Source organism: Leuciscus leuciscus (assembly GCF_965113295.1).
Source record: "Leuciscus leuciscus genome assembly, chromosome: 15".
NCBI classification, from domain to species: Eukaryota; Metazoa; Chordata; class Actinopteri; order Cypriniformes; family Leuciscidae; genus Leuciscus; species Leuciscus leuciscus.
Genome location: NC_138739.1, coordinates 22,886,216 through 22,912,363, shown reverse-complemented (window position 1 = coordinate 22,912,363; position 26,148 = coordinate 22,886,216). Strand labels below are relative to the sequence as shown.

The 26,148-nt window shown below is 37.1% G+C and overlaps 2 protein-coding genes and 2 long non-coding RNA genes across 13 annotated transcripts in view; 2 read left to right on the top strand and 2 right to left on the bottom strand.

Moving 5' to 3' along the window:
* The window catches only part of LOC309475060 (protein shisa-4-like), a 54,504-nt gene that overhangs the window by 7,470 nt on the left and 20,886 nt on the right, over positions 1-26,148 (top strand). The window contains exon 6 of one of the 6 annotated variants that reach the window (XR_014197490.1): positions 843-2,191. The exons of 4 other annotated variants lie outside the window; for them this stretch is intronic. The gene's annotated coding sequence lies outside the window, so the exon portion shown is untranslated. Of the gene's footprint in view, positions 1-2; positions 2,192-26,148 lie in introns of those variants that run through there. One more of the 6 variants, XM_082137677.1, reaches the window with a different exon arrangement.
* On the bottom strand, positions 573-25,011 carry LOC309475068. Its single transcript, XR_014197496.1, has 2 exons — positions 24,330-25,011; positions 573-1,855 (listed from the first exon to the last, which is right to left on the bottom strand). It is a non-coding gene; the product is annotated as an uncharacterized lncRNA (long non-coding RNA).
* LOC309475066 lies at positions 13,904-16,907 on the bottom strand. 4 transcript variants are annotated; one of them, XR_014197494.1, is made up of 7 exons: positions 16,843-16,857; positions 16,425-16,460; positions 16,173-16,243; positions 15,843-15,898; positions 15,523-15,604; positions 15,010-15,120; positions 13,904-14,449 (listed from the first exon to the last, which is right to left on the bottom strand). It is a non-coding gene; the product is annotated as an uncharacterized lncRNA (long non-coding RNA). The 4 variants fall into 4 exon arrangements; XR_014197491.1 differs by lacking the exon at positions 16,425-16,460 and having other exon boundaries at positions 16,843-16,907; XR_014197492.1 differs by having other exon boundaries at positions 15,523-15,599; positions 16,425-16,884.
* LOC309475062 (protein shisa-5-like) lies at positions 18,063-22,647 on the top strand. 2 transcript variants are annotated; one of them, XM_082137682.1, is made up of 6 exons: positions 18,063-18,349; positions 18,509-18,671; positions 20,173-20,309; positions 20,413-20,619; positions 22,125-22,208; positions 22,239-22,647. In XM_082137682.1, the coding sequence occupies exons 1-6, from the start codon at positions 18,295-18,297 to the stop codon at positions 22,307-22,309; spliced, it is 717 nt and encodes a 238-aa protein (XP_081993808.1). In that variant the 5' UTR covers positions 18,063-18,294; the 3' UTR covers positions 22,310-22,647. The 2 variants fall into 2 exon arrangements, with proteins under 2 accessions (XP_081993808.1, XP_081993807.1); XM_082137681.1 differs by having other exon boundaries at positions 18,065-18,349; positions 22,125-22,647.

Here is a 26,148-nt window from a genome sequence, read left to right as displayed (position 1 = left end):
AGGAAATTACAGGCTGGAGTGTCCATGTGGCTGTTTCTATATAGGGATGACTACAAGAAAACTAAAGACCAGATTAGCAGAGCATAAAAATGCAATTAGAGTTTGCAACTCATCATACCCCATGGCCCTACATTATAGAGATGCGAATCATGGTAGTCCAAGTACATTAAAAATTATTGGCATTGAACATATCCCGAAATCAATAAGGGGAGGAGATAGGGCTAATAGGTTGTTACAGAGAGAGTCTTTCTGAATTTATACATTGAAAGAAACTACATTTCCAGGCTTAAACGGAGAACTTGACTTTGTACCATTTCTGTAATGAAATTTTTTCTTTGTTTTTTTTTTTTCTCTCCTTTGGAAAATTAGTTACTGCAAATTATCTGATGTATACATTATCAGGTGGATGTATTTTGACTTGTGTTACTTGAGTCATATAAGGAGGTGATTCATTGAATAGGTATAATATTGATTTGTGTTTTTTGAATTGTGTGCTGTCAATGATTTTGATGTTGAAAAATAGAATTTCTTATTTTTTTTATTTTTTTTTATGCATTATATTTATGATGATATTTTCATGCTTTATGACGTCTGTGTGTTTTTTTTTTTTTTTTTTTTTTTTTTTTCTCCGAGCTGCTTTACACAGTGACCAGGTGTTTCTAATTTAATTAATTAGCTGCTGTTAAATGAACTGAGACGCTGTTTGTTATACACACCCTGATGAAGGCATGTAGCCGCAACGCGTAGGTGCACTTCTCACCAATTTTTAAGCCAGGAATGAAATAAAGGCTTTTTAAACTTTTTTCACTAATATTCGAGTGCCTTGGAATTCTTGTTTTCAGTGTTTTTATTGCTCTTAGGGCATGAAAAACAAGATTTGATTTTTTTTTTTTTTTTTTTTTTTACACATTTTTCAAAGAGAAAACTTGAGTGGACAGCATGCGTTTATGGTTTAAACTGAAGAGATACTGTATTAAACATAATACAATAATCAAACAGATATAGTGTGTGTATTTAACAAACCAATCAATAAAATGATATCAAATCTTGTGAAAACTATTAAATATATAAAAAAATATATATAAATGCGAAATATTGCAAAGGCAATTGAACTTCATACAAGTTGCACTTCGCGTATCTTTGATATCAGAACATGAGGACGTGATTCCATCAGAATTTTCTACAGCCTGCCAAGGTACAACTGTGGAAACCACTCAGATGCTCCCTCCAGTGCACCAGAGTATGTCAATTTTTACCCTTATTAGCTGCTAATTCTGATTATGTTCAAGAAGGACACATTTCTAGCATAGCCCTCCTCTGAGAAAACCTAGCACTAAGGTTTTTTCAATCTCATCTGAAATGAGCAGTGTTGGGGGTAACGCATTACAAGTAACGTGCATTACATAATCAGATTACTTTTTGATCTAACAAGTAAAGTAATTAATTACAAGTAATGTGCATTACGTGATCAGATTACTTTTTGATGTTACGAGTAAAGAAACGCATTACTTGCTGTTTTGACCTGTTGAAAAGGTATTTTATTAAAGGAACCTTTGTTAAAGCATTAGGAAACCACGTGTTTTTTGTACAGTCTTTCACTGTTCTTTTTCATATTATATTGTTTCGGGTTACATTGTTTTTTTAGATGGAGCCTATTTTTTTTAGCTGTTATAGATTTTGTAAACGTTTATTCATTAAACGTATTTATACATTTCTATATTTGTGAGAAATGTGAAAAGCTTGATTGTTAAAATAAATATCTTACACTCTCTTTAAAAAAAGGGAATTTAAAGAAAGGTCTACAGGAGAACATCAAAATTGTCAAACTCAACAAAGTCGACAACGGACAGCAAACCTGCTGGAGAAGATTTTGGACTGTTTTTTATGCAATGTTTGGTGAAGTTACACCACTTGAATGTTTATGGGACCCCCTACTGGTGAAACAAAAAACAAACAATCTGTAGTGCTTGTATTCATCTAATTGTTATAAAGTATTTTTCATGTGTTTAAATATTTTTAAATTCTGTGTATGTACTTTTTAACCTGATTTTTACAGATTAGTAGAGAGAATGTTTTTTTTACTGTTTTGAATATGATGCTGAATATATTCAGATAAACTGAATATATTATTCCTCCTGTGTTCCCGTTTTTGTATGCCTTTTGATATTCAATAAATCAGTTTTTCCTGCAACTGATTCCTCCTCTTTTCCCACCCTGACAAAGAGTGGCGGTTATGTGCAACTGCAGTGATGCCCTCGTATTGGAAGAAGTCGTCGTTCTAAGAAGTCTCTGTGAAGTACCAAATGTAACTTCCATTTTGATCCCTTTTCATTGTTTTAAGTACATTGTCACCTTTAAACACTGAGCAATTAAAATGTTATTTTATTAGACAAAAAGAGACCTGTTTTTTTCCCTGTTTATTTAAATGTTGAACACTGGTCATTGAAACTCTAGGATATTTTACTGTTTTGACCTTTAAATTAGTTAATTTGTAAGGGAAACAGTTGACAAAGTCGTTTATATGTATTTAGTACAGACAACTTGAAAAAGTATGTTTTATAATATTTCAACAAAAAAATTTAAATCCAGTTTACTTGAAATAAGTAGTTGGGTCAATTATTTAATTATGCCAACAAAACTATGTAAGTTGAAATACTTAATATTCTAAGTAGCCTACATATAACTTAAATCAAAGCAAAAAGATAACTCAAAAAGTTAAGTTGAGAGAACAATTTTTTATAGTGTATGTCTCACTTTTAACATTTTCTTTGACCTCATAATGTTCACTCAAAATGTCTCTGTGGCTTATGTCGGGCTTCTTCAATCAGTGGGGAAAATCAAAGTGGGTCTTGTTCATCATATTTACTTTCATATAATAGTAACAGAATTTAAATGTATTAGCAAGTGTGATTCGTGAGATAGCCGCCTTTGGTGTCGTAGGTGGCTGATTCACTATTCACGGATTTATGAATGAACCGCTCGTTTTAAAATCCTCCTGACATTTGCTATGACATCCGCTTCAAACTTTACAATGCTCATGATATCTTTATTGAGCTACAGCAAAAATGGAAGTTCAAAGTCAAAATTCGAAGCTAGCTACACATCGCCAACTACTGGCCAGGCATGAATAATACAGCGTTAGTCGTTTTCGCAGATCCGTGTGAACGGGGATCGTTTTGACAATGTTGTCGTTTGTACGCAAAGGAAAACCTTTTCTGTTTTTAGTACATTGTTGTTGTGTAAATCAGTTCAATGTTGATTCAGTTCAGTTCAATAACAAAAATTGAAGGTAAAAGAAAACGTGACCGGCGATAAAAAAAAAAAAACGAGGGTTAATGTCGGGATAGCTTTTTCCAGATGGAAAGAGCTGAAGGAGAAACACTTTGAAAGGGGTTTGAAGTTGCCTGCTTTCTTCTCAACAGGTAAAGTCAATGTTACGGTCTAAATTACAAACTTTTTTTCATTGCTTGGTTGTGTATTTTATTATATAGGCAACATAACAGTAGACAAGTTGCAGTTTGTTTGAAATAACAAACCTCATCACCCGAAAGAAAACTTGATGAAGTGCTATTGGAAGACATGTTGTCATAGCTTCTTGGTACATAACGGCTACCGTAGTTGCAACACACATTTAAAAAAAGAGGCGCTAGAGAGCACTATTCGTTTGAATGCAAGATACAATTTCACCGCTAGATCGGAGAAATTAATACACAATGTACCTTTAAGTTTTGTTCTAATCCAATAGTGTCAGTGCAGTCAAATCAATAAATGCAACAAATGAGCCATGAAAATGTGAGCGCAAGTAGCGGAGAAAAAAACACCTACATTTCTTCTTTTTCCGTTGTCTGCAGAACTGCCCGCAATGCTGTCTGTGCATGTCAAGAACAAAGTCTTGCGTAACTATGTGTGTGAGTTCGTGAGAACGGGATTGTGGCAACAATTGGCCAGGAGAATGGTTTTGCAATCAGCCCGAATAAAGCTGAAAACTTAAAACAAGAAACTTTAAATTTTTAAAATGAAGAGATAAAAAAGAACCTATCTTTAATTATTGAACAATCAAAAATATGTTATTTGCTTTTTCCAGCAGGTCCAGGTTATCCTGTTCCCTTTGGCCAGGCTGCATATGGTGGTCAGGACATACTTTATAAAACCAGCTCTGCCAACAGAATACACCTCACCTCAACCTGCATACTGTACAACCCTGCTTACGTGGAATTACCATATTTATTAACACCGGGCGGCTGTAACACTGGACCCTTTCCACACTCGAATATTTTTTGTTGGACGTTTATCTAATGTTTTGTTTTAATGTTCTCTGAACATTCTGAAGCAGTCCCATGTTTGCAAAATGATAAAATGGAATGTTGCCTTAACATTCGTACATAGGCTAGATGTTTTTAAAACATTAAAAAGCTGGAAGTTTTAAAGTGCCCCTATTATGCTATTTTAAAGTTTCCTAATGTTGTTTTGGAGGTCTCCTACAACGTTTACATGCATCAAAGGTCAAAGGACTTTCATTTTCTCATAATATACATTTGTACATCACCACATTTTCAATGATTCTCAAACGACTCGTCTGATTAATCAATCTCTCTAAATCCCTCCTTACTGCGAGCTACTGCTCTGATTGGCCAGACAGCTTAGTCTGTTTTGATTGGTCTACCGCGTACAGTGTGTGTCGAAAACAAAAACGTCCATTGCCATAGCAACGTCAGCTCTGCTTCTCCTGAGGCTTCCTACCAGGGGGGGCAGGGTATCATATTATTTTGAAGCTTCCCCGGGCTCCGCCATTGGCTAGCGGACCATCACCTGCTGTTAGCATTCCATTGACTCCCATTCATTTTGGCGTCACTTTGACAGCGAATAACTTTACATCTGAGGCGTTTAAAGACTCCATTTTTCCATTATTTATTTCTAAAGAAACACGAAAATGTATAAAAGGCTCCATTACCTTGTATCTTATGTTATGGCCCCGTAGAAGCAGTTTTTGTAAAAAATAGGCTAACAATTGCGTCATAACCACGCGACTCTCTGTCGCACAGTAAAGAGATTACCGTATGGACAGGAGGAGAAGCTTGCGGGCAATCGGGGGGACGTGGAGGCAAAATGACAAAATAATTCATCAGAATACTTAGCAAAAGTTTCTCCTGCTCCAAGCTAACGGACACCTCCTTCTCTGCAAGTTTTGGAAGGGAATGATTCAGATTTCTCTTGGCACAGCTACTAGAAGACAGACGGGTTGCTCACGTCACATCCACGTCGTCAAGCTCAGTTTGAGTCTGCGCGTACGGTCAGCCATCAGGAAGTGAGTGCTTCTAATTGACTTCACTTGTCTCCGTTGAATCCAGGGGGGCAGGGTTTCATATTATTTTGAAGCTTCCCCGGGCGCCGCCATTGGCTAGCGGACCATCACCTGCTGTTAGCATTCCATTGACTCCCATTCATTTTGGTGTCACTTTGACAGCGAATAACTTTACATCTGAGGCATGTAAAGACTCCATTTGTCCAATATTTATTTCTAAAGAAACACAAAAATGTATAAAAGGCTCCATTACCTTGTATCTTATGTTATGGCCCCGTAGAAGCAGTTTTTGTAAAAATAGGCTAACGATTGCGTCATAACCACGCGACTCTCTGTCGCACAGTAGAGAGATTACCGTATGGACAGGAGGAGAAGCTCGTGAGCAATCGGGGGGGCGTGGAGGCAAAATTACAAAATAATTAATCAGAATACTTAGCAAAAGTTTCTCCTGCTCCTAGCTCATGGACACCTCCTACTCACACTCAGCGTCTCTGCAAGATTCGGAAGGGAATGATTCAGATTTCTCTTGGCACAGCTACTAGAAGACAGACGGGTTGCTCACGTCACATCTACGTCGTCAAGCTCAGTTTGAGTCTGCGCAGTACGCTCGACCATCAGGAAGTTAGTGCTTCTAATTGACTTCACTTGTGTCCGTTGAATCCAATGGGGTCGCTGTGTCCAGTTTATATACTGTCTATGCTTCCTACACCAAACCAGAGCCGTTAAATATGAGATTTGCGACACTCTGTGATCTCGCCGCCACGCCGTCACGTGGTCCATGTAGCTCTACATAGTTCCAAACAAATCCGCAATGCCAATGGTTTTAAGCGGGGCAGACAGCAGCAGCTATATTTTCAGCAATTATCGGTAAATATTGGCGCATAATGTACATTGATTATTACGTTGACACTTAAATTGCTTGCATATAATAATAAAAAAACTTCTGGGGAGTAGCAGAAACACAGCATTAATACGTTTTGTTGTTTAATTCTGGAGGGAAATTGGGTGCTCCCATAACGTAGAATACATTTACAGCAATTGTCTGTAAATATATGATGGAGAGACGGCATTAACGTTAACAGAGGTCAGTTGAAATGAAACTGGAGATATGGTTACTGAGTGGAATAATGTTTATAACATTAACGTTACTGTTAACGGGATTCATTTCAGTACATGTACACAATACACATACTGTATGTTCTGTACTGAAAGGTTTGAAAGGATGTAGGGGTACATTAGCCATACTAAAATGAATCCTTTAACAGTAGGCTAACGTTAAAGTTATTGATCGTATTTAGGAAGTTATTTCACTCAGTAACCATCTCTCCAGTTACACACACACACACACACACACACGCACGCACGCACGCACGCACGCACGCACGCACGCACGCACGCACACACACACACACACACACACACACACACACACACACACACACACACACACACTTCTTGAAACTTTCATGTCAATAAAGCCCTTTGAATTGAATACATTTTTTGTGTATGTTTATTTTGGAGGGAATGGGGACTGCTCCCATAAGATATAATACATTTACAGTATACATTTTTCTCGTGCCTCTATGGTCATAATTACTAACATCCTAATGTTATGTTATGTTAAAATACATTCACATAAACCTGCACAACAAGTGAATATCAATTAAAGCTGCTCAGTTTAAGTCAAGAAAGAAGTTTGGTCAACAGTAAAAAGGCAACCAAATGCATTCAACAAAACATTTAATTATATATTATATCTAGGGAGAGGGTAGGTAAGTTTTCCTTGAATGTTCTGTCTTCAAAGAAACTCGTTCGACTTCCTACAGGGAGAGAAAGATGGCAGAAAGGTTGAGATTACAGAAGTGAGAGTACATACAGTTAGGTCCATACCTATTTGGACATTTGTCATGATTTCTGTTATTTTATCTCCTGTACATAATTTGAAAATTAAAGGTACAATATGCAAGAATTTTTGCTGCTAGAGGGCGCTACATTCCAAACAACAACAACGGCGTAGCTTGATGACGATGTGAAGGAGCGTGGAATGATGGGAACTGTCGTTTTAAACTCCACCGTGGATGTAAATCACTCAGACGGGAATTGAAAAATCATGTTCATGGATGAGGCTAAGTTCTATTTTTATAAATGTTGCGTTTAATGACATGCTTTTTGTGGCGAGGGGGGCGTGGTTCAGCGCGGTCTGTGATGGGAGAGAAAAGAGATGAGCAAGTAGGTCAAGTGCAAATGCACCTGTGTCTTATTGCAGTGACCGGCGTGGAGAGACCGCTTATAAGCCGCGCTGGAACGAGAGAGAGACTGGAGAGAAAATTGGACGCAGAGGAAGAAAACCGGTGGATCCAAGCTCTCATTTTTGAACTGTTGCCACAGTGAATGCGCGTTGTGCGCGGCTTTTGTTTGTTTTGCTTTATTTTAATAAAGTACGAGTCCCAGTCACGACGACGCGTCTTCTTCCTTCCTGACTCTTAAACCTCATCACACTATTATTTCATTAAAATGAATTAACCGCATGAAAAGTAAGGTTTAATACTTCATAGATGTTACTGTATTTGTTGAATTCATTGTTGTGATAACGCTGCGCAGTTTTACATGTTCTAAACAATTGTTGTAAAAGTACATTCGAACATGCCCACATCATTTGCCAAAATACTGATTCATCTTTATGTATAACACATGCTATATTTATTTACATGGCCATAAACACCAGACGTGATAAACAATGTCAATAAACTAAACACAAATCTAAAGCAATAATACTTTCCTTACATAAACATAACTATTACCGAATGCTACATTTGGAAAATATAAAATTAAGCATGCTTTGTCGACAGAACCAGCTGCAATCGGTAAAGAATAATTGTGTCCCATAACGACTGCAAGAAACAAGCTAAAGTTTGTTGCTTGATAGACGCTACAACTAGGCCTACAACTTCCGCATTTGTCCAGGACTCCACGCAGTACGAGCGGAAACCGAGGGTGACGCGGATATGACGCAATTGACTGGCGACTCCCAGCTCCCCCCTGCTCTAACGCCCCGTTTCCTTGGTTAAAATCGCAATTTTCTCACGATTTAAAAATAGTTGGAAACATTTGGGATATTGTAAGTAATCAACTTAACAAAATATATAACACTGGCCTTGAGATTTTGGGATATTTTAATGCAAAATTCTTACATATTGTACCTTTAAATGAGAAAAATAAATAAATATATATACAAACCACTATTGTTATTCAAATTGTTATTCTTACACAACAACAACATGGAAGAAGCTGGGTGATTATTTTGCTTATCCAACATTATGCAAATAAGGGATTTTATATTTTTATAGCATTATGAAACCGTATATACAGAGCTCAACCATAAATTCTGCTTTTCTATAATGTTCAGGATTTTTTATACTGTCAGAGGTGTAAATTCATTTACACGTTTTAGCATTGAGGTCTTATTTGTGGGGGTGCTGCTGCTGTACTTACTTGCTTTATATCCAGATGTATTTCTAATATTCTGAATCTGACCACCTCATGCATGTAAATAAAAAAATAAAACTGAATACAATGTAGTGCAACATCACATTTTACTATGACCTCAGTATTGAATTTACACTTTTCTGACTGGTAGCTAACTTAGCTGACTGGTTGGTCACGTAAGCTAGCTGCAATTAACTATTATCTTCCAATAAACATTAACTAAAGTTGGCTACATAAATTAAAACTACTAACTAGATTCATGAGAGGACAGCTTATGCGTTCAAATGTAAAAAATACAGTAATTTCATCAACTTACCAGCGAGCGTACTTCGGAAACACTGAAAATGAATGGGGTTCAGTGCTGGAACAATCAGTGTTTTTTTATTTGTATTTTTATTGAATTTAGAAAATTACAGAGTTTGATATCAAATTCTTGACAAAATTCTTTTACACATTTTCACATTTGGTAAGTATAACTTGAAACAACAATAATTTGAAAAAAGAAAAGAAACAAACAAAAGATAAAGGGCATCACAAACATATTAAATTCATTTAGCAGCGATACAGATATTTGGGCTTTTCTATTTTTTAAAAACTTTACAGACTCAAAATACATTTTAAAGGCTGCTTTAAAATGAGCAAAGTTTGGTTTTGAGTTACTCCATTTAGTTTGATGAATATGACATTTTCCTAATAATAGAAACAAATCGATAACATAAATTTTTCTATTAAATTTTCCTAATAATAGAAACAAATCGATAACATAAAGATTTCGTTAATCTAATCAATTGGTTACTGCATTTATCATTAATTAAATCAAGTTTATCTAAAAACAAATGAACTATCAGTGTTTGGAACTATCGGCTACTCCACGACACGCGTTACTTCCGCATTCCAAAGTTCAGTCAATGGGAGTGTCGTAACTCTGTTTTTCAACGCAAACTAGTGAGGTGTTGACAACCTTAAACAGGGGATATAGACTCACCTAAAGGATTATTAGGAACACCTGTTCAATTTCTCATTAATGCAATTATCTAATCAACCAATCACATGGCAGTTGCTTCAATGCATTTAGGGGTGTGGTCCTGGTCAAGACAATCTCCTGAACTCCAAACTGAATGTCAGAATGGGAAAGAAAGGTGATTTAAGCAATTTTGAGCATGGCATGGTTGTTGGTTGCAGACGGGCCGGTCTGAGTATTTCACAATCTGCTCAGTTACTGGGATTTTCACGCACAACCATTTCTAGGGTTTACAAAGAATGGTGTGAAAAGGGAAAAACATCCAGTATGCGGTAGTCCTGTGGGCGAAAATGCCTTGTTGATTCTAGAGGTCAGAGGAGAATGGGCCGACTGATTCAAGCTGATAGAAGAGCAACTTTGACTGAAATAACCACTCGTTACAACCGAGGTATGCAGCAAAGCATTTGTGAAGCCACAACACGCACAACCTTGAGGCGGATGGGCTACAACAGCAGAAGACCCCACCGGGTACCACCTCATCTCCACTACAAATAGGAAAAAGAGGCTACAATTTGCACGAGTTCAGAAAAATTGGACAGTTGAAGACTGGAAAAATGTTGCCTGGTCTGATGAGTCTCGATTTCTGTTGAGACATTCAGATGGTAGAGTCAGAATTTGGCGTAAACAGAATGAGAACATGGATCCATCATGCCTTGTTACCACTGTGCAGGCTGGTGGTGGTGGTGTAATGGTGTGGGGGATGTTTTCTTGGCACACTTTAGGCCCCTTAGTGCCAATTGGGCATCGTTTAAATGCCACGGCCTACCTGAGCATTGTTTCTGACCATGTCCCTCCCTTTATGACCACTATGTACCCATCCTCTGATGGCTACTTCCAGCAGGATAATGCACCATGTCACAAAGCTCGAATCATTTCAAATTGGTTTCTTGAACATGACAATGAGATCACTGTACTAAAATGGCCCCCACAGATCTCAACCCAATAGAGCATCTTTGGGATATGGTGGAACGGGAGCTTCGTGCCCTGGATGTGCATCCCACAAATCTCCATCAACTGCAAGATGCTATCCTATCAATATGGGCCAACATTTCTAAAGAATGCTTTCAGCACCTTGTTGAATCAATGCCACGTAGAATTAAGGCAGTTCTGAAGGCGAAAGGGGGTCAAACACAGTATTAGTATGGTTTTCCTAATAATCCTTTAGGTGAGTGTACTCTACAGTTTCGACACCGGCCTCCCAGATTCTCAAAAATTGTTCCTACGATTGTCAGAGACACGGTTCGCGCAATGGCTCTCTCTCTGGAAATTTGTTCACTGTTAGAGACTGTCATCCAGAATTCACAGAACCACAGTTACATACGTAACTAGTGTTCTGTTTCATTCTTACTGACCGCCAGAGTTCTCAGTCACTCAGAATGCGCGAGAAAGGCGTACCGAGGCAGAATGCTGAGCTACTGTAGCTTATAACTCTCCAGGGCTCAGCATACGTCACGCCACGTGACTTTGTTGGTATATTCTCTCAACCTATTTAGCTGGCACTGCCATAATCCATAGTGTTTACACTGCCTCTGGCGGTCATCCAGAATTCACAGAACCACAGTTACATGCGTAACTAGTGACAATATGCATTAATAGACAGTTTTAGGTAATAGTGGCCGACAACTGATAGACAGAAGTATTTCAGTAAGACCGTAATATTGTGAGTTAACCAGTTCACAGGAGACCTACACAACATAAAACTCAAAACTAAGTATTTTGAACACTATCTTTCAAGAGCAAACGTTTTGCGAATCCTGCATTGAACGCCGAGATTTGAGAAGAAGTATCAGTAAAATAAAGGGAACACAGCAAAAGTTTAGGATTATACTGCTGTGGTATCATGGTAAAGATGAATTTTAACCACTGATTCTTTACATAGGCCTACTTGTCCTTGGGCAGTGAAAAAAAAAAAAAAACGGCTTTACCTTCACATTGTAGAGAACAGCGTCTTCGACATGATGCTGTCCAGTATCCACAGGAATCAGCTGCAGTGTTTGAAAGGGTTCAAGTTTTCCCTGGTGTCTGCGTGCAATAAGTGGGCGGGCAATATGCTAACATTTCGTCTTGACAACGAAACAGCTTATGACTTGTTTGAAAAACGATTCATTCCATTGACTCAGAGTCGACTCTTACTTTTGAAAGACAATAACTTTATATACAGTGCACTTTCAGATTTAAAACTTTGCAGGATGTCTTCATTCACTTAGAGCTAGCTATGTTACACACTACATGAAAGGTCATTTTCAAAAATCCATAATAGGGGCACTTTAAAGTTCAGAGAACATTCAAACATATTTTTTTTATAACCTAGGGACGTTAGCAAAACATTCGGCCCACTAGTTTGTTTCACTTTATTTTAACTTAAGAATTTGCACTCAGTAGTTATGGAAGGCATTTTCTGCCAAAATTAAATAAGTGGGTCTCTCATTCACTAAGCATGTGTACACAAAAATGAAACGAACGTTTTCACGAACAAATCGACAGCTTTCGATTGTTTGACGAGAGTGTCGAACGGCTTTAAAGGGTAATATAACTAAACCCCTGGTCAGAGCCTGACTCCACCAACTGGCAATATTTGAAAAATGCTGGAAAAGTGGGCAGAGCCCAGCGGAGGGGGGGCATGCACCTGAGACATCGTCTCTCTGTAGGCAAGGGCGTGGTGAGCTAGTACTCTCTTAAGTCACAGAGCACCACAACTTCCAATAGGAAAATTCAACTGCAGTAGCCACTGTTCAACCTCAAGAGGGCTGCACTCAGACGTTTTTACACCATATTATAGAATTAAAACACTTTATACCCAAATGTAAAAAAAATTACTTGAATCAATGAACAGCATCAATAAAGCCCCAGTCTTACAGATCATTAACTAAAAAAAATATGTTTTAGGGTTTAGTTACCCTTTAAAGGAAAGGTTGTGCGGAAAACCCTTATATGGATATTGGGCGTGTTTTATGCAAATGAAACAAAAACTTGTGCACGCGGCCGCTATTTAGAATACTCCAAATTCTCTAACATTAGAACGAGATTAAGAACAAATACATGTGCGTAGCTACGTACGTGCTCTGAATTAGGGGGAGATTTTGTTCGTGAGAAGTTCTCCTGTGCTTATACAAAATAATCCACGCAATTATTAGTGAATGAGGCCCATTCTTTTGACACATGTTATGGCCTTTGGTCAATAAAGTGCATACATCTTAAACTAAACTAATTTATGTTAAATAAGTTATTATAAAATATATTTACACCCTCTTTGAACATTCCTCTGTATCAAATCAGACACTGGATCGACATAACCCAGCTAACAATTTTACGTTCTGGGAACGTTCTGGGAACGTTAGTTTTTGGTTCCCAGAACGTTCCCAAGAACGTTCCCTATTGGTTAGCCAGGAAAGTTTTCTTTACGTTAATAGAACGTTCCCTATAGGTTAGGGGAACGTTCCCGGAACGTTCCCTGAAGGTTCTCGGAACGTTCCCGGAACATTCCCGGAAGGTTCTCGGAACGTTCCCGGAACGTCTACACATCCTGATATGCCTGTACACAAATTATAGGTCTACAAACAACATATTCTACATTGTTTATTGTTCAAACACTTAAAAATCCTATGAATATATTATTACAATAAATTGAATTTACAGAAACTATCATTAAATAAATAAATCAGCACACAATCCATGTTTTTGTTGATTCATTGTTTAATTATCAACCTAAAATAAGTCATCAAAAACAGCGTTAGCAAAATGTATTCAGGAATATATTTATTTCAATAAATAAAACTGCACAAACATTTGAATTAAAACTATCTTTTTGCAAACTGTAGCCTATAACTTAGAACAAAATTGAAAAAGTCTTCATTTATATACAATATTCATGAATGTGCCAATCTTCACTCCGCTCAAAACATTTAAACTCCCAAAACCATCTGCAAATTTAACAAGAAAATAAAAAGACAATGCGTTACATGTACACACAATCCCATGCCAAAATTCAAGCCCTGTAATGGCATTAATATTCATCCTGAGCAAATGAAAAGAGTGAGGTGGGATTGTGTGTCACAAGCTGTAGGAGATATGAGAGCACGAGCACTGCTGGTATCGTGTATTTATTCAGATATTTCAGCATCAATGTGTATAGAAAAATGTATATATTTGAAAACACTACATTGCATTTATTTATATTGCACTATTTATTATTTCAGACTACAAATCAAAAAAGGAATGTTTTATATAGGGGTAAGGGTAACCATTAAGCCTATGTACCCTTTAAGCCCACTTTCAACTCTGAAGTCAAATAAAAAACAGAGAAAATAATATTCAAGTCTAGTGAACTCTGACCTGCGAATTCACTCTACATATAACGTATAAGTCTCACCTCCAATGAAGAATTTGAAAACCTGTAACTGCTGTGTTAATGAGAAAGAGCAAAAAAGTTTGAAACTACTATAAATTTTTTTTTTTTATCTGTGACTTTACACCTACAAATTCCACTGTCACAGGTGCTCAGTTTTGCTATAATAATGCCCTCACAGAACATGGTAATAATCAGCCATCCATGCAAAAGCAAAGGTCGGTGTAGTTTACAGGAACATCTGTCCAGGCCAACATCTGATGCCTTGATGCCTTCCGCTGGGATCCCAGAAAACCTGAAAAAAAAAATATATATATTACAGTTCAAAATCTATCATACATACATCTCATCTGGTATCACAAATTATCATTCCAAGTTCACTTTAAGATATGCTCAATATTAGGGCTGCACAATATTGAAAAATGTAGAGTTTATTTAGAGATATCAGCCGTATGGTTTAGTGCATGCGCGGCTCCAGGTTTGTATCTCGTAAATTACCCCACTAATAATGCCCAGAATGGTACCAAACTTCTACAGTAGTACAAATAGGTTCTGTACTCATTAAACCAGGCATTGGAAAGTTTGTAAGTACATCAGGAGTTTATTTAAATAACACTTGCCTGACGGCGAATGCTACTGCTGACGTGAATGTTGATGTCACTTTATGAGTACAGAACCCATTTGTACTTCTGTACTACTCATTTTCCCCGACATAGAGCAGACCGGCACACAACAAAAACTGCTGTTCGGATGTTCCCTTTTCTGATATTTTAGCATTCGTGACATTTTAATTAAAACAGAAATAAGAATTTTAGTGTAATAAGCGAAAATGAACAGTAAACCGAGATCACCTACCGCTGCAGATGTGTACAGAAGTGAAAAGCGGAAATGCTTAGACCTCTTTCCGGTTCGACCGCTGGGCGCTCCGCATAACCCCTATTGGGGGGATTTTGTAGAGGAGTGAACCTGCATAGAAAATTACAATAAATAACAAGCATAGATAAATACAATAGAAGAAAAACACAGTTGAAATAAGCAGTGCATTATGTTTTTCAGTTAAATCTGAAAACATCAGGTACAGAAATTGAATTATCAAAATGTAAAATAAGTCTTCACTGTAAAAATAAAATAACTATAAATTAATTAAATGTATCTTTGCTAAAGCTACAAGTCATTTTCTCTTCTGATGTTTGATCACCATTGGCGACACAAACAGCTGCGGGTACGTTAGGCTACTGTCCCTTAAAGACGAATGCGCAGACCTAATATAAATGACACGCATCTGTTTTCTTTCTGTTTAAAACACACAAGACTGTTTACGAGGAAACTCGCCAAGATGGGCATTTTGACAAGATGGGCTAAACTCACCTTCTTCATCTACTGACTATGGATGGCATCAAGGTCTTGTCCTGAAGAATCACAGGGCCAAACAATAGGGATTATATCTCATCTGGTAACAAGAGTAAAGACATAACTTTAAGAACTCTGATATATTTACCCCCTGATATTGCATTGGGGATATCAATTCAAACATTTTTAAAAGCTAAGAGTATGAGCCACAGCTGCCCAAGATATCTGTGAAAAATAACTGCCTGAAGTTGTCGACCCCCTGAACCACATTCAGCATTTAAAAGTACAAAGAATTTCAGTATTGATCAATAAAAAAAACCATACAAATACATAAATACCTTTGAGTTGGACAGTATGGTGTCAGTCTCATTGGCCAACATAATTCAAAACAGACCTAAAGAAATAAAATAAAATATACTAATGATCAGGATATCATGTTATCATAATAGTTAAATTAATTATTATTATAACTATGACCATTATAATATTGTATTAGTCGCCTATTATTTAGCTGATTATGTAGCCTACAGGCTTCTCAAGGACAATCTAACTGAAAAACCCTGGGGTTAATGATTTTAAAATGTGAGACTTATTTCAAAAGCATAAATCTTACAGACCCCAAACCTTTGAACAGTAGTGCACTGTATGTTTGAGGTGGTTTTGCTTACTACTCATATGGTTCATAGCCGTGGAGATTGTCTTGGACAGGGGGTGCAGCAGGCCATCACAGCATGATGATCTAGGAACATAACATGCTATTTGTCACAGAGCCAACAATATTACATGGGATTGGTTTAATAAAAGGAACCAAGCTAGAACAGAGGTGAAATGCAGAAAAGATAAATATCTAAAAATCTTAAGATAATATATTGTGAAATAAATGCATATGGAATTATTATCATGATTAAACAATAACTCACCCCTTGTTGTAGAGGATTTTTTTCTCTCTCGCTATTCTGAAATCACATTTGAGCAATATTGGTAAGTGACGTCACTGATTAAGTTAACAATACAGTGCATTCTTTTAGGTTAAATAAATTAGCTTACTTCCAATCACCCATTGACAAATTACCAGCAAAACTATAAAAAAAAAACTGTTATCTACACTAAATATGTGTTTAAAAACCCAAACTTTCATAAATAAGACCTTAACTTAACGTAACTTAGGCCTAACGTTCTCTTCTGAAACCGGTTAGCTTAGATGCTAACGGACTTTTTCAAAGACATAAAACCATTTCTTTAAAGTAAATATTCAACAGAAGCGTGTCAATTACACGTAAGAAATGTGTCAGGGACGTTTGTGTGTATTATTTGTGAGATTTTGTTGACTAAACTTACCTGAAAGCAGTGAAACCAACAGCGACAGACGGGAGTTTTGTTGTTTGTCAGTTGTTGATGACGTTCTGGTTTCCACCTGCTCTCGCGCAGCTCACGTGCGCGCTCCAGTGTTTGATTCCGCGCATGCGCATTAAAACACTTCAAAGTCACGCAGCATTTAAATAAACATATAGAATTAAAATGTATAACATAATTTAAAATATCATTAATAAAAAGTTATTGCGAATAGATCTGAACGTTGTTGGTTATCTTATAACCTTAGGGGACCGTACTGACGACGTTGTCAGTTGGTAATCTGCCTGTTAAGTGATATTAAAATAATAACCTGCAGAGAACGTTCCCAGAACGTTCTCTTTAGGTTATACAAATAAAACCTAAAAATAATTAACTAAAAAAGACTGCCTACCAATGAGCAAAGTTATTGATTACTTAGGCATTATCTACTGCCTGATAATGGTCATTTAATTAAGCATTTGAAAAATGGTGTTAAAGCACAAAACATTGCAAACCATTCAATTGGTTTAAGAAATTAAATTAAATTAAAATTAAAATTAAATTAAACCTAAAAATAACCTACAGGGAACGTTCTGGGAACGTTCCCTTAAAGTTATAAAACTTGGTTGGACGTCACCACGACAGACCGGTACATCGGCCGCATTACTGCAGAAGCTGCACCGATCCGTCTGTCAATCTCCCGTTCCATCCTTCCCTCACTCGCGAACAAGACCCCAAGATACTTAAACTCCTCCACTTGAGGCAGGAACTAAACCAACCTGAAGTGGGCAAACCACCCTTTTCCGACTGAGGACCATGGTCTCGGATTTGGAGGTTATAAAAAGTTATAAAAATAGAACTTAAAAATAACCAGCAGGGAACGTTCCCAGAACGTTCTCTTTAGGTTATAAAATTAAACCTAAAAAATAACCTACAGGGAACGTTCCCTTAAAGTTATAAAAATAGATCCTAAAAATAACCTACAGGGAATGTTCCCAGAACGTTCTCTTTAGGTTATAAATTTAAACCTAAAAATAACCTACAGGGAACGTTCTGGGAACGTTCCCTTAATGTTATAAACATAGATCCTAAAAATAACCTACAGGGAACGTTCCCAGAACGTTCTTGTTTGGTTCCCAAAAAAATAACCAAATGGGAACCAAACGGGAACGTTAGGGGAACGTTCTGTGTTTGCTGGGAAGGCGCTCCAAATTAGACGTATTAATTCGAATCCTTTTTCCTATAACATTTCTGTTCTTAAATGTGAAAAAAAGAGATTCATTCAAATACTTTGTGGTTTTCAGATTTACACATTCAGATAAGTTTCACAAGTTTTTTCTTCTTCTTTCGCTTTTGTTTCACCGTTGCATTTGATGAAGTCTTGTCAGTTCCTTACGCCTTCATTATTCACGAGCCTCAGTTGGATTTGGTGCTGCAGGCTTCATCAGAAGAAGAGCTATGGCCTCCACTGTTGCGGTCTTTCTGCTCCTGTCTGCGGGTTTATTCACAGTCGGTAAGTTATAGCCTACGGGCTGTTATAAAAATCTAAAGAAACACTTTAAACTTGTTTTTGGGCGGTTTACAGACAATAAATAAATAAATATATGATACTTTAGAATTGATCGGTTGTTTGTTTTGTATAAAATGTGTCACATTTCCCCTGTTCTTTAAGGTTTTGGAGATGACTGTAGAAGCTACACCACCAGCAGTAACGAGTACAAGCCCTTTACAAGATGCCAGAACGGGCTGCACTGCTGTGGGACTTGCGATAACAGATACTGCTGCTCCAGTTCTTATTCAAGGTTAACCGATCAAGACGTGTGCAAAACGAAAACGTAAGACATTTTAATTCGATTCTATCTTAATTCAAATGTCTTTTAGACCCAAAAGTCCTTTTCCACAAAAGGATTGAAATTTTGAAGTCTTTAAAATAAAATAAAAACATAATTTAAATGTTTTGGGTCAGCTATTGCTTTAATTTCTCCCTCATGATCTGTAACTGTTAACTAGTGATAAATCAGTGAACTGCTAAGTCCATATTGATTTTTTCTGAAATATTTGGTGTGTATCTAATTACTGAGGTTAATCTCAAACCTGCAACCTAATCAAATGTACTTTTTTTGTAATGTTTTTGCGATGCAAGTTACTTTTGTAATCCGGTTTTGTCTCTCCGTGTGTCGCTCCATCCATCGTTTCCTACAGAGGAAAAGTTTCCTACATGTGGTTGTTTTTACTAAACTCCAGTTTGCAAGATGCATCCCCCAGATTGACACGTTACAATTTTAACTGCTAGTGCAAGGTGGGAAAATGCTTTGCTTGATATTTAAAGAACAAAGAATGAAAAGTTTTTGGCTGCGAAAGCTGTAGCGTTCACATTTCAATTGAATTGAAAAACTGAAAGAAAAATGAGCCAAGAGAAAAGGAACATGATGCAACATTAAAAAATTTTGTTGAGGGGATTTACAGGGTGTCTTAAGCAAGAAAAGGCGGGACCAAAGAAAAACTGTTTGTTATATAAACAGATGTTTTAGTTAAAAAAAATTATATATATAATTTGTGCCAGTCTAGTGGCTAAGTTTGCAAATTTGATATTGTCAATTTTTAATAATCCAAGCACAATGCAACTATCCAGGGCTTTGATTCTCAAAAGTATCATGAGCTAAGTTGATCTTAGACCCCATTGGTGGCAATTGTTCTACGATCTACTCAGGCCTACGATTCTTTTGGGAAATGCAGCCCTGTGCAGTAACACCATGTGTTTTTATTATATGGAGAAGAGCAGCTTTTATATTTTGACAATAACTAATTTTGTGTTACACAAGATAAGAGTCATACGCATTTCAAGCAACATGAGAGTGAATGGACAGATACTTTTTATTTACTACCTACTCCAATATGCAAGCATCTTAATTATTAATGCTGCAAATGTTAATCAAAATCTTAGGGTACTCAAAATCTGCCCCTACAATCTTAATAATAACGGTTCCAAAAGAGGATTTTTGCAACCATGTCATAGAAGAACTATTTCCAGTTCCCCCAAGAATCTTTCAGTGAACGGCTCTAAAAAGAACTTTTTTAAAAATATTCTTCACACTGGGAAAAATGATCTAAAGAAACGTTTGTGCAATGAAAAGTTTCCATGAATGTAAGGGTTCGTCATGAAACAATAGATGCCAATAAAGAACCTTTATTTTTAAGAAGTGAATTTTAATGTCCAGTCTCCAAACTAACTATAATTTTTCTATAAACAAAAGGATCATTGATCAATGATCAAAAATAAAATTATAATACGATTTTATAGATTTATAATGCTTGTTGCTTCATGTTTTGTCATAGTCTGTCCAGCAGACAAAGCAGTGAAAGCCCCGCCATTGTTTCAGGAATAATGGTGATTGTGGTCATATGCATTGTGCTCGTCATCTGCCGCCGCTGCCCCTGCTGCTGTATGTATAACATGTGCAGAACACCCACAAGTAAGTGTTTTAGTGTCAATAGAACGTTACAATGTTAAATTATTTAGACTGGTAGTAAAATGATAAGAATTATATATTTATTTGGGTCTTGTTTTTCCCACAGCTGTGGTAGGAGGAACGCATGTAACCACAGTCGTGAATACGCAATGCATTCAGCAGCAGCAGCAGCAGCCTGCCATACAGCCAGCTCAGTATCCAGCATACCAGCCTGTGCCGACCCAACCGGGCTACGGCGCTCAGCCTATGCAGACGGGACCATATCAGGGACAGCCATACGCACCAGGACCCCCACCCTCACATAACATGGCAGGTGAGAAGACCTAGCAGCAGGGGAGAAAAACTTATTTTGTTTTAGTTTAGTTCCAACCCTGCTCCAACACACACATACCTGTAGTTTTCAAAATAAGCCTGAAGGGTTGAAGCTAAAGGTGCGTTCACGACATGTCGTAATTACGTAATGATTCTGAACTATAAAAAGCTTTCATGTACATGTAGAACTTGTAATTACAACGTGTAAACTGGTCATTTTCTCAGAGCCACGACTTGTAGCGTGTGGCCGCTGTACCTCCTGACCACCGCAGATTTAAGGTGTGTTCGACTTGAAGTGACGCTGTGCAGACCGATAGGTGTATGACATCCAAATACAGCGAGATTTGAAAGCATACAGAACTTTATTTATGTTCATTACGACATGGCGTGCACGCAGCATAGAACTGAGTTTGCACCCCTGTATTAGAGATTGCATTCACTGGTTGGTTGGGTAGTTGAATACTTCAAACAGTAGTCGCTGCTGTCGGAAGCTATCGAATACTTGAGCGGACAATAACCACAACGACGCGCTTGTTTTTATTCACTAAAAGCAAACCAGCAAGCCATGAAAGCGAATGCTCAAAGAGAGTTACTGTGTCCGAAATCTCATACTTTATTAGCAGGCGGAAAACAGTATGTGACAAAAGAAGTATGTCCGAATTCACAGTACTCATAAAAGAGTAGGCAAAATGTACCCGGATGACCTTCTACTTCCAGTGAGATTCTGAAGTGTGAATACGATGGACACTTTACTATCCCATGAGGCCACAGGAGAGGATTTGTGAACGGCAGGGTAGATCACATGATAATGAAGTGAGTGAAAGTGACGTGTGAAGTATGAGACCCATTCTTAGAATATGTCCTCTCCATTTAACCCATCCAAGTTAGTGCACACATATTAGGAGTAGTGAGTAGTAAACACAAACACACACGCACACTGCAAACTGTGGACACACACACCCAGAGCAGCCGGGGAGCGATTGGGGGTTAGGTGCCTCGCTCAAAGGCACTTCAGTCATTTCCTGCAGGTATTGAGACTCGCAACATTCAGGTTACAATTCTGACTCTCTAACCATTAGGCCACGACTCCATAATGACAACATGACGAATGTAGTACGTACGGATTACATTCATACATACGCAGCCAGAATGTGGCAGGAGGACGCATATCGGCAGCATATTCACAAGCACCCTTCTGAAAAGTACCTAAAATGACAAATGGGACATCCTACAGTCTTCTGGACTGAGCACTTGTGGCGGCCATTGTAAGTCCACAAGACTGTAAGTGCAAATGAAATGTGCCATCTTTTTACAATACAAGACAGACATAATTGTTGGGGTTTCAGTTAATAAACACTTGTCTTTTTTTTACCACAGGTACTTAAGTAACTGTTGTTTTGACTAGGAGAAACCAGTAGTCGTGCAACCCCTACCTAGTACTGGACAGATTGAGGACATGTACTGATATTTTCCTTGAAAATAATTAGTGTCTTTTTGCATTTCCAGCAAACCCTGGATATCCCAGCAGTCAGGCTCCATATAACGGAAGTCAGGCCACGTACCCCATGATGCCCCCTGCCCAGCCCGGTAGTGCTTATCCGCCCCCTGCCCAGCCCGGTATCGCTTATCCGCCCCCAGAGACATCCGATCAGCTGGCCTATAACATGCAGCCACAGAAGACCGGATACTAAACCACAAGCGTCTGTCACATCAGTCACTGTTGGATTGTGGAGGTTTGACGCACTTTTCACTCGGCAGTAAGAATGCCCTGGATACGATGCAGATTATAGAAGACTAGTGGATGTGTTATAGTCAGAGTTATTTCGGTTTTATTTTCAATCAGTCCTTTCAGTTTAGGTTTCACTCTGCGACACACTGTAAAAGTAACGTTTTTTTATTAAGCTGTAGGCCTACATAAAACAGAGATTATTGGAGTAAATTTTAAAAGAAAATACCATTTCATTGATACATTTTGATATACTAAAAAACGAAAATCTAAAATAAAACGTGGTCATTTTTAAAGCTACAATCTGTAACTTTTTTAATTGATTCTTAGCAAAAAACACTTTGTTCTTTCAAAAGTATATGTGCTCATTCATGTGTAATTAGGCTACTTCAATCAACTAATAAAGTATTCTCGTAAGCGTAGAATCTGCCATTTATAATAGGATACGAGTGAGTCACTCGAATGGCGGCAGCCATGTTGCTAAAATACATTAGCCAAAGAGGGACATACCTGGAAATTCAAGCTTTGCCTTTCGCGCCGTGACGAATGCGAGGGGAGATTACTCGCGAGTCGCGACTGCCGGCAGAAAGCCTGTTGAAGATGGAGGATCACGCCTATTCTCGCACCTCCGTCGCATCAACTGATGTTTCACACACACACACACACACACACACACACACACACACACACACACACACACACACACACACACACACAGACTGTTTGCAGTGCGTGTTTGCAGTGTGTATGCGGCGCAGGAGCAGCGCGCAACTGATCCACGGCTGTACCAAAAACAACATTTATTCACAGTTGTTTATTTTAAATCACTATTTTTATTATCAGCATCTTTTATAAAATAATATAAAAAATCGTTTCAGCATTTCGATTCTATCTGTACACAGTTAGTTATGTCTACACTCTTTCACAGACGTGTTCACGTTTAAACTCAATAAACACGTAGGCCTATTATTCACTGCATTACTTCTAGTCTATATAGATTTATATATTAAGTTGCTCAAGCAAGTGACAAAACATTTAAACATGTACTTATGTTATCATTGCAAACATTTTAAATTAAAACATACAATTGACAAAAACAGCCGTCTCTCATACCTTTTCTTTTGCATTTAAATATTTTTTACAAGAAATATTGTGGTAGAGGCCATAACCTACATGTTAACTGACTAAATAACTAAATGCAATTTGTAAGTTTTCTAAAGTAACCTCATCACTTGAAGGAACACTCATGGGAAGTCGAACTGGAAGCCATGTTAATCTTGAACGGCCACTGTAGGAGTTAAAACGCCCTCGGAATGGGCGGGGCTTGAAATTAATATTCATATTCAGTTGGTAGTCATATACCATTTCACCGCTAGATGGGAGTAAATGGGAGTAAATCCTACACACTGTAGCTTTAAATTGTAGTTAGTTTATTTTTGCAATTTTGCTTTTGTATTTTCGTTTTTGTTAACAGCACAACGCTCACAGAAACATGAATGGCTTCGATTTTTACATTTCAGCCAGCAGGATCTGTTTTGTCAATGTTTTCCATTTTGAGTTCTTCCTTTGAGGGTCTAAAATGCAGTTGCATTTGAATAACAATGAGTGATGCTAAATTTCCATAATTTTGTCACGAGTCTCATCGACTTGTTTTGACCAGTTGAAAGGGTAGGCTATTTTATTAAAGGAACCTTTGTTAAAGCATTAGGAAACCACGTGTTTTTTGTACGGTCTTTCACGGTTCCTTTTTTTTATTGTTATTTCGGGTTACATTGTTTTTTGAGATGGAGCCTATTTTTTAAAACTGTTATAGATTTAATAAATGTTTAACTGCTGTTTTATATTTATGTATTTCTATATGTGTGCGAAATGTGAATAGTTTGATTGTTAAAATAAATATCCTACTGTCTCTTAAAAAAAGGGAATTTAAAGAAAGGTCTACAGGAGAACATAAAAAATGCCAAACTCAACAACGGACAGCAAACTTGCTGGAGAAAAATACACAAAAGATGTTGGACTTTTTTGCAATGGTTTTTGGAAAGATTTTGGACTTTTATGCAATGTTTGGTGAAGTTACACCACGTGAATGTTTATGGGACCCCCTACTGGTGAGATAAAAAAGGAATATTTTTTAATTCTATGTATATACTTTTAACCTTATTTTTACAGATAAGTAGCAAGATTTTTATTTTATTTTATGTTTTGAATATGATGCTGAATATTTCCAATTATATTAGATATATATTGAGTATATTATTCCTCCTTGTGTTCCTGTTTTTGTGTGCCTTTTGATATTCAATAAATCCGCTATTCCTGCAACTGGTTCCTCCTCTTTTCCCACCCTGACAAAGAGTGGCATGACTGTTGGAATCCTTGCAATTGTGGATGATGTGATGGAGCCGGTTACGTGCGACTGCAGTGATGTAGCCCTCATATGAAATCCTTAATATTCTAAGTACATACAACTTAAATCAAAGCAAAAACATAACTCAAAAAGTTAAGTTGAGTGACTTTTTTTTTTAAATGTAGTGTTTCACTTAAAAAAAATTTTTTTTACCTCATAATGTCAATCTCTTTAGTGACATATGCCGGGCTTCTTCAATCATCAGTGGGGAAAATCAAAATGGGTCTTGTTCATCATATTTACTTTTATATAAAAGCAACATCATTGAAATGTATTAGCTAGTGTGATTCGTGCTTTGGTGTCGTAGGTGGCTGATACACTACGAGAAGAAGTGAGAATGTCCATCTTGACTGAACTTTCACTTCTCTGACTGCAGTCGCCTACTCTTGTCTGCTTTCACTTCGAGGCGTTTTGCATTTCAAACCAGCCTGATCATTGCTATTTGTGAATAGGTTCACTGAAAAAAGAAATTAGAGTGAAAGAATGATTCATTCATGAACCTGTCCCTGTGCACCTTCATGAACTGCGATTAACACAAAAAGTGTGTTTAGTGTATAGACTTTTATCTAACTATTAAAATGTGACCTATATTCTGTACAGTGCTTGCACAATTGTTAGGATAGTTTATATTCTGATCATAGGCCTATTTGTTTTTTCAAGCACATTTTACCAATTCCAAATCATCAATCTTAATAATTCTTAATAGTAATTTGACGAGGGATGTGTGGCTTACAGTGAAAAACACTTTATATTCAGCTTATTAGACAGTTTATTCTAAATGCAGGGCAAAAAAAAAAAAGAGATTTAACAAACTCTGAAAAGTTCAAAATTATGAAATGCCCATAAGGATGTAACGTTATGGAAATTTCGCAATGAAGGCATGATCATCAGACAATGAAATTCTCATTGGGTCACTCAGCAGATTCAGCAGGCTTGAGAAGAAAAGATGCATATTAACTGGAGTACTTTAAGAATTAAGGCAACTAATTAAAGCTGTGATGTAAAAGAAGTAGTGACATCTTTTCTTCTGTAACTTAAGTTTTAAAGTTTGGCATCAGTAACTAATTATGTAATCAGATTCCAATAAAAAATAAGTATTTGTAATTATAGGTTATATTACGTTATAAATCAATATATCAATATTGTACAATATTATCCTATTAAATTATTCAATCCTATATTATCCTATTCAATGTGATAAATGAGGTAAAAAAGTAATCTAATTATATCACCTAAAATATGTAATGGAATGGAATACCTTACTACTTTTTTTATTTTTTTATTTAATTTTACAGTAAGATGCCCTTACCGCTATTTCATTTTACAGTATGATGCCCTTACCGCAATTAAATTTTACAGTAAGATGCCCTTACCGCAATTTCATTTTACAGTAGTATGCC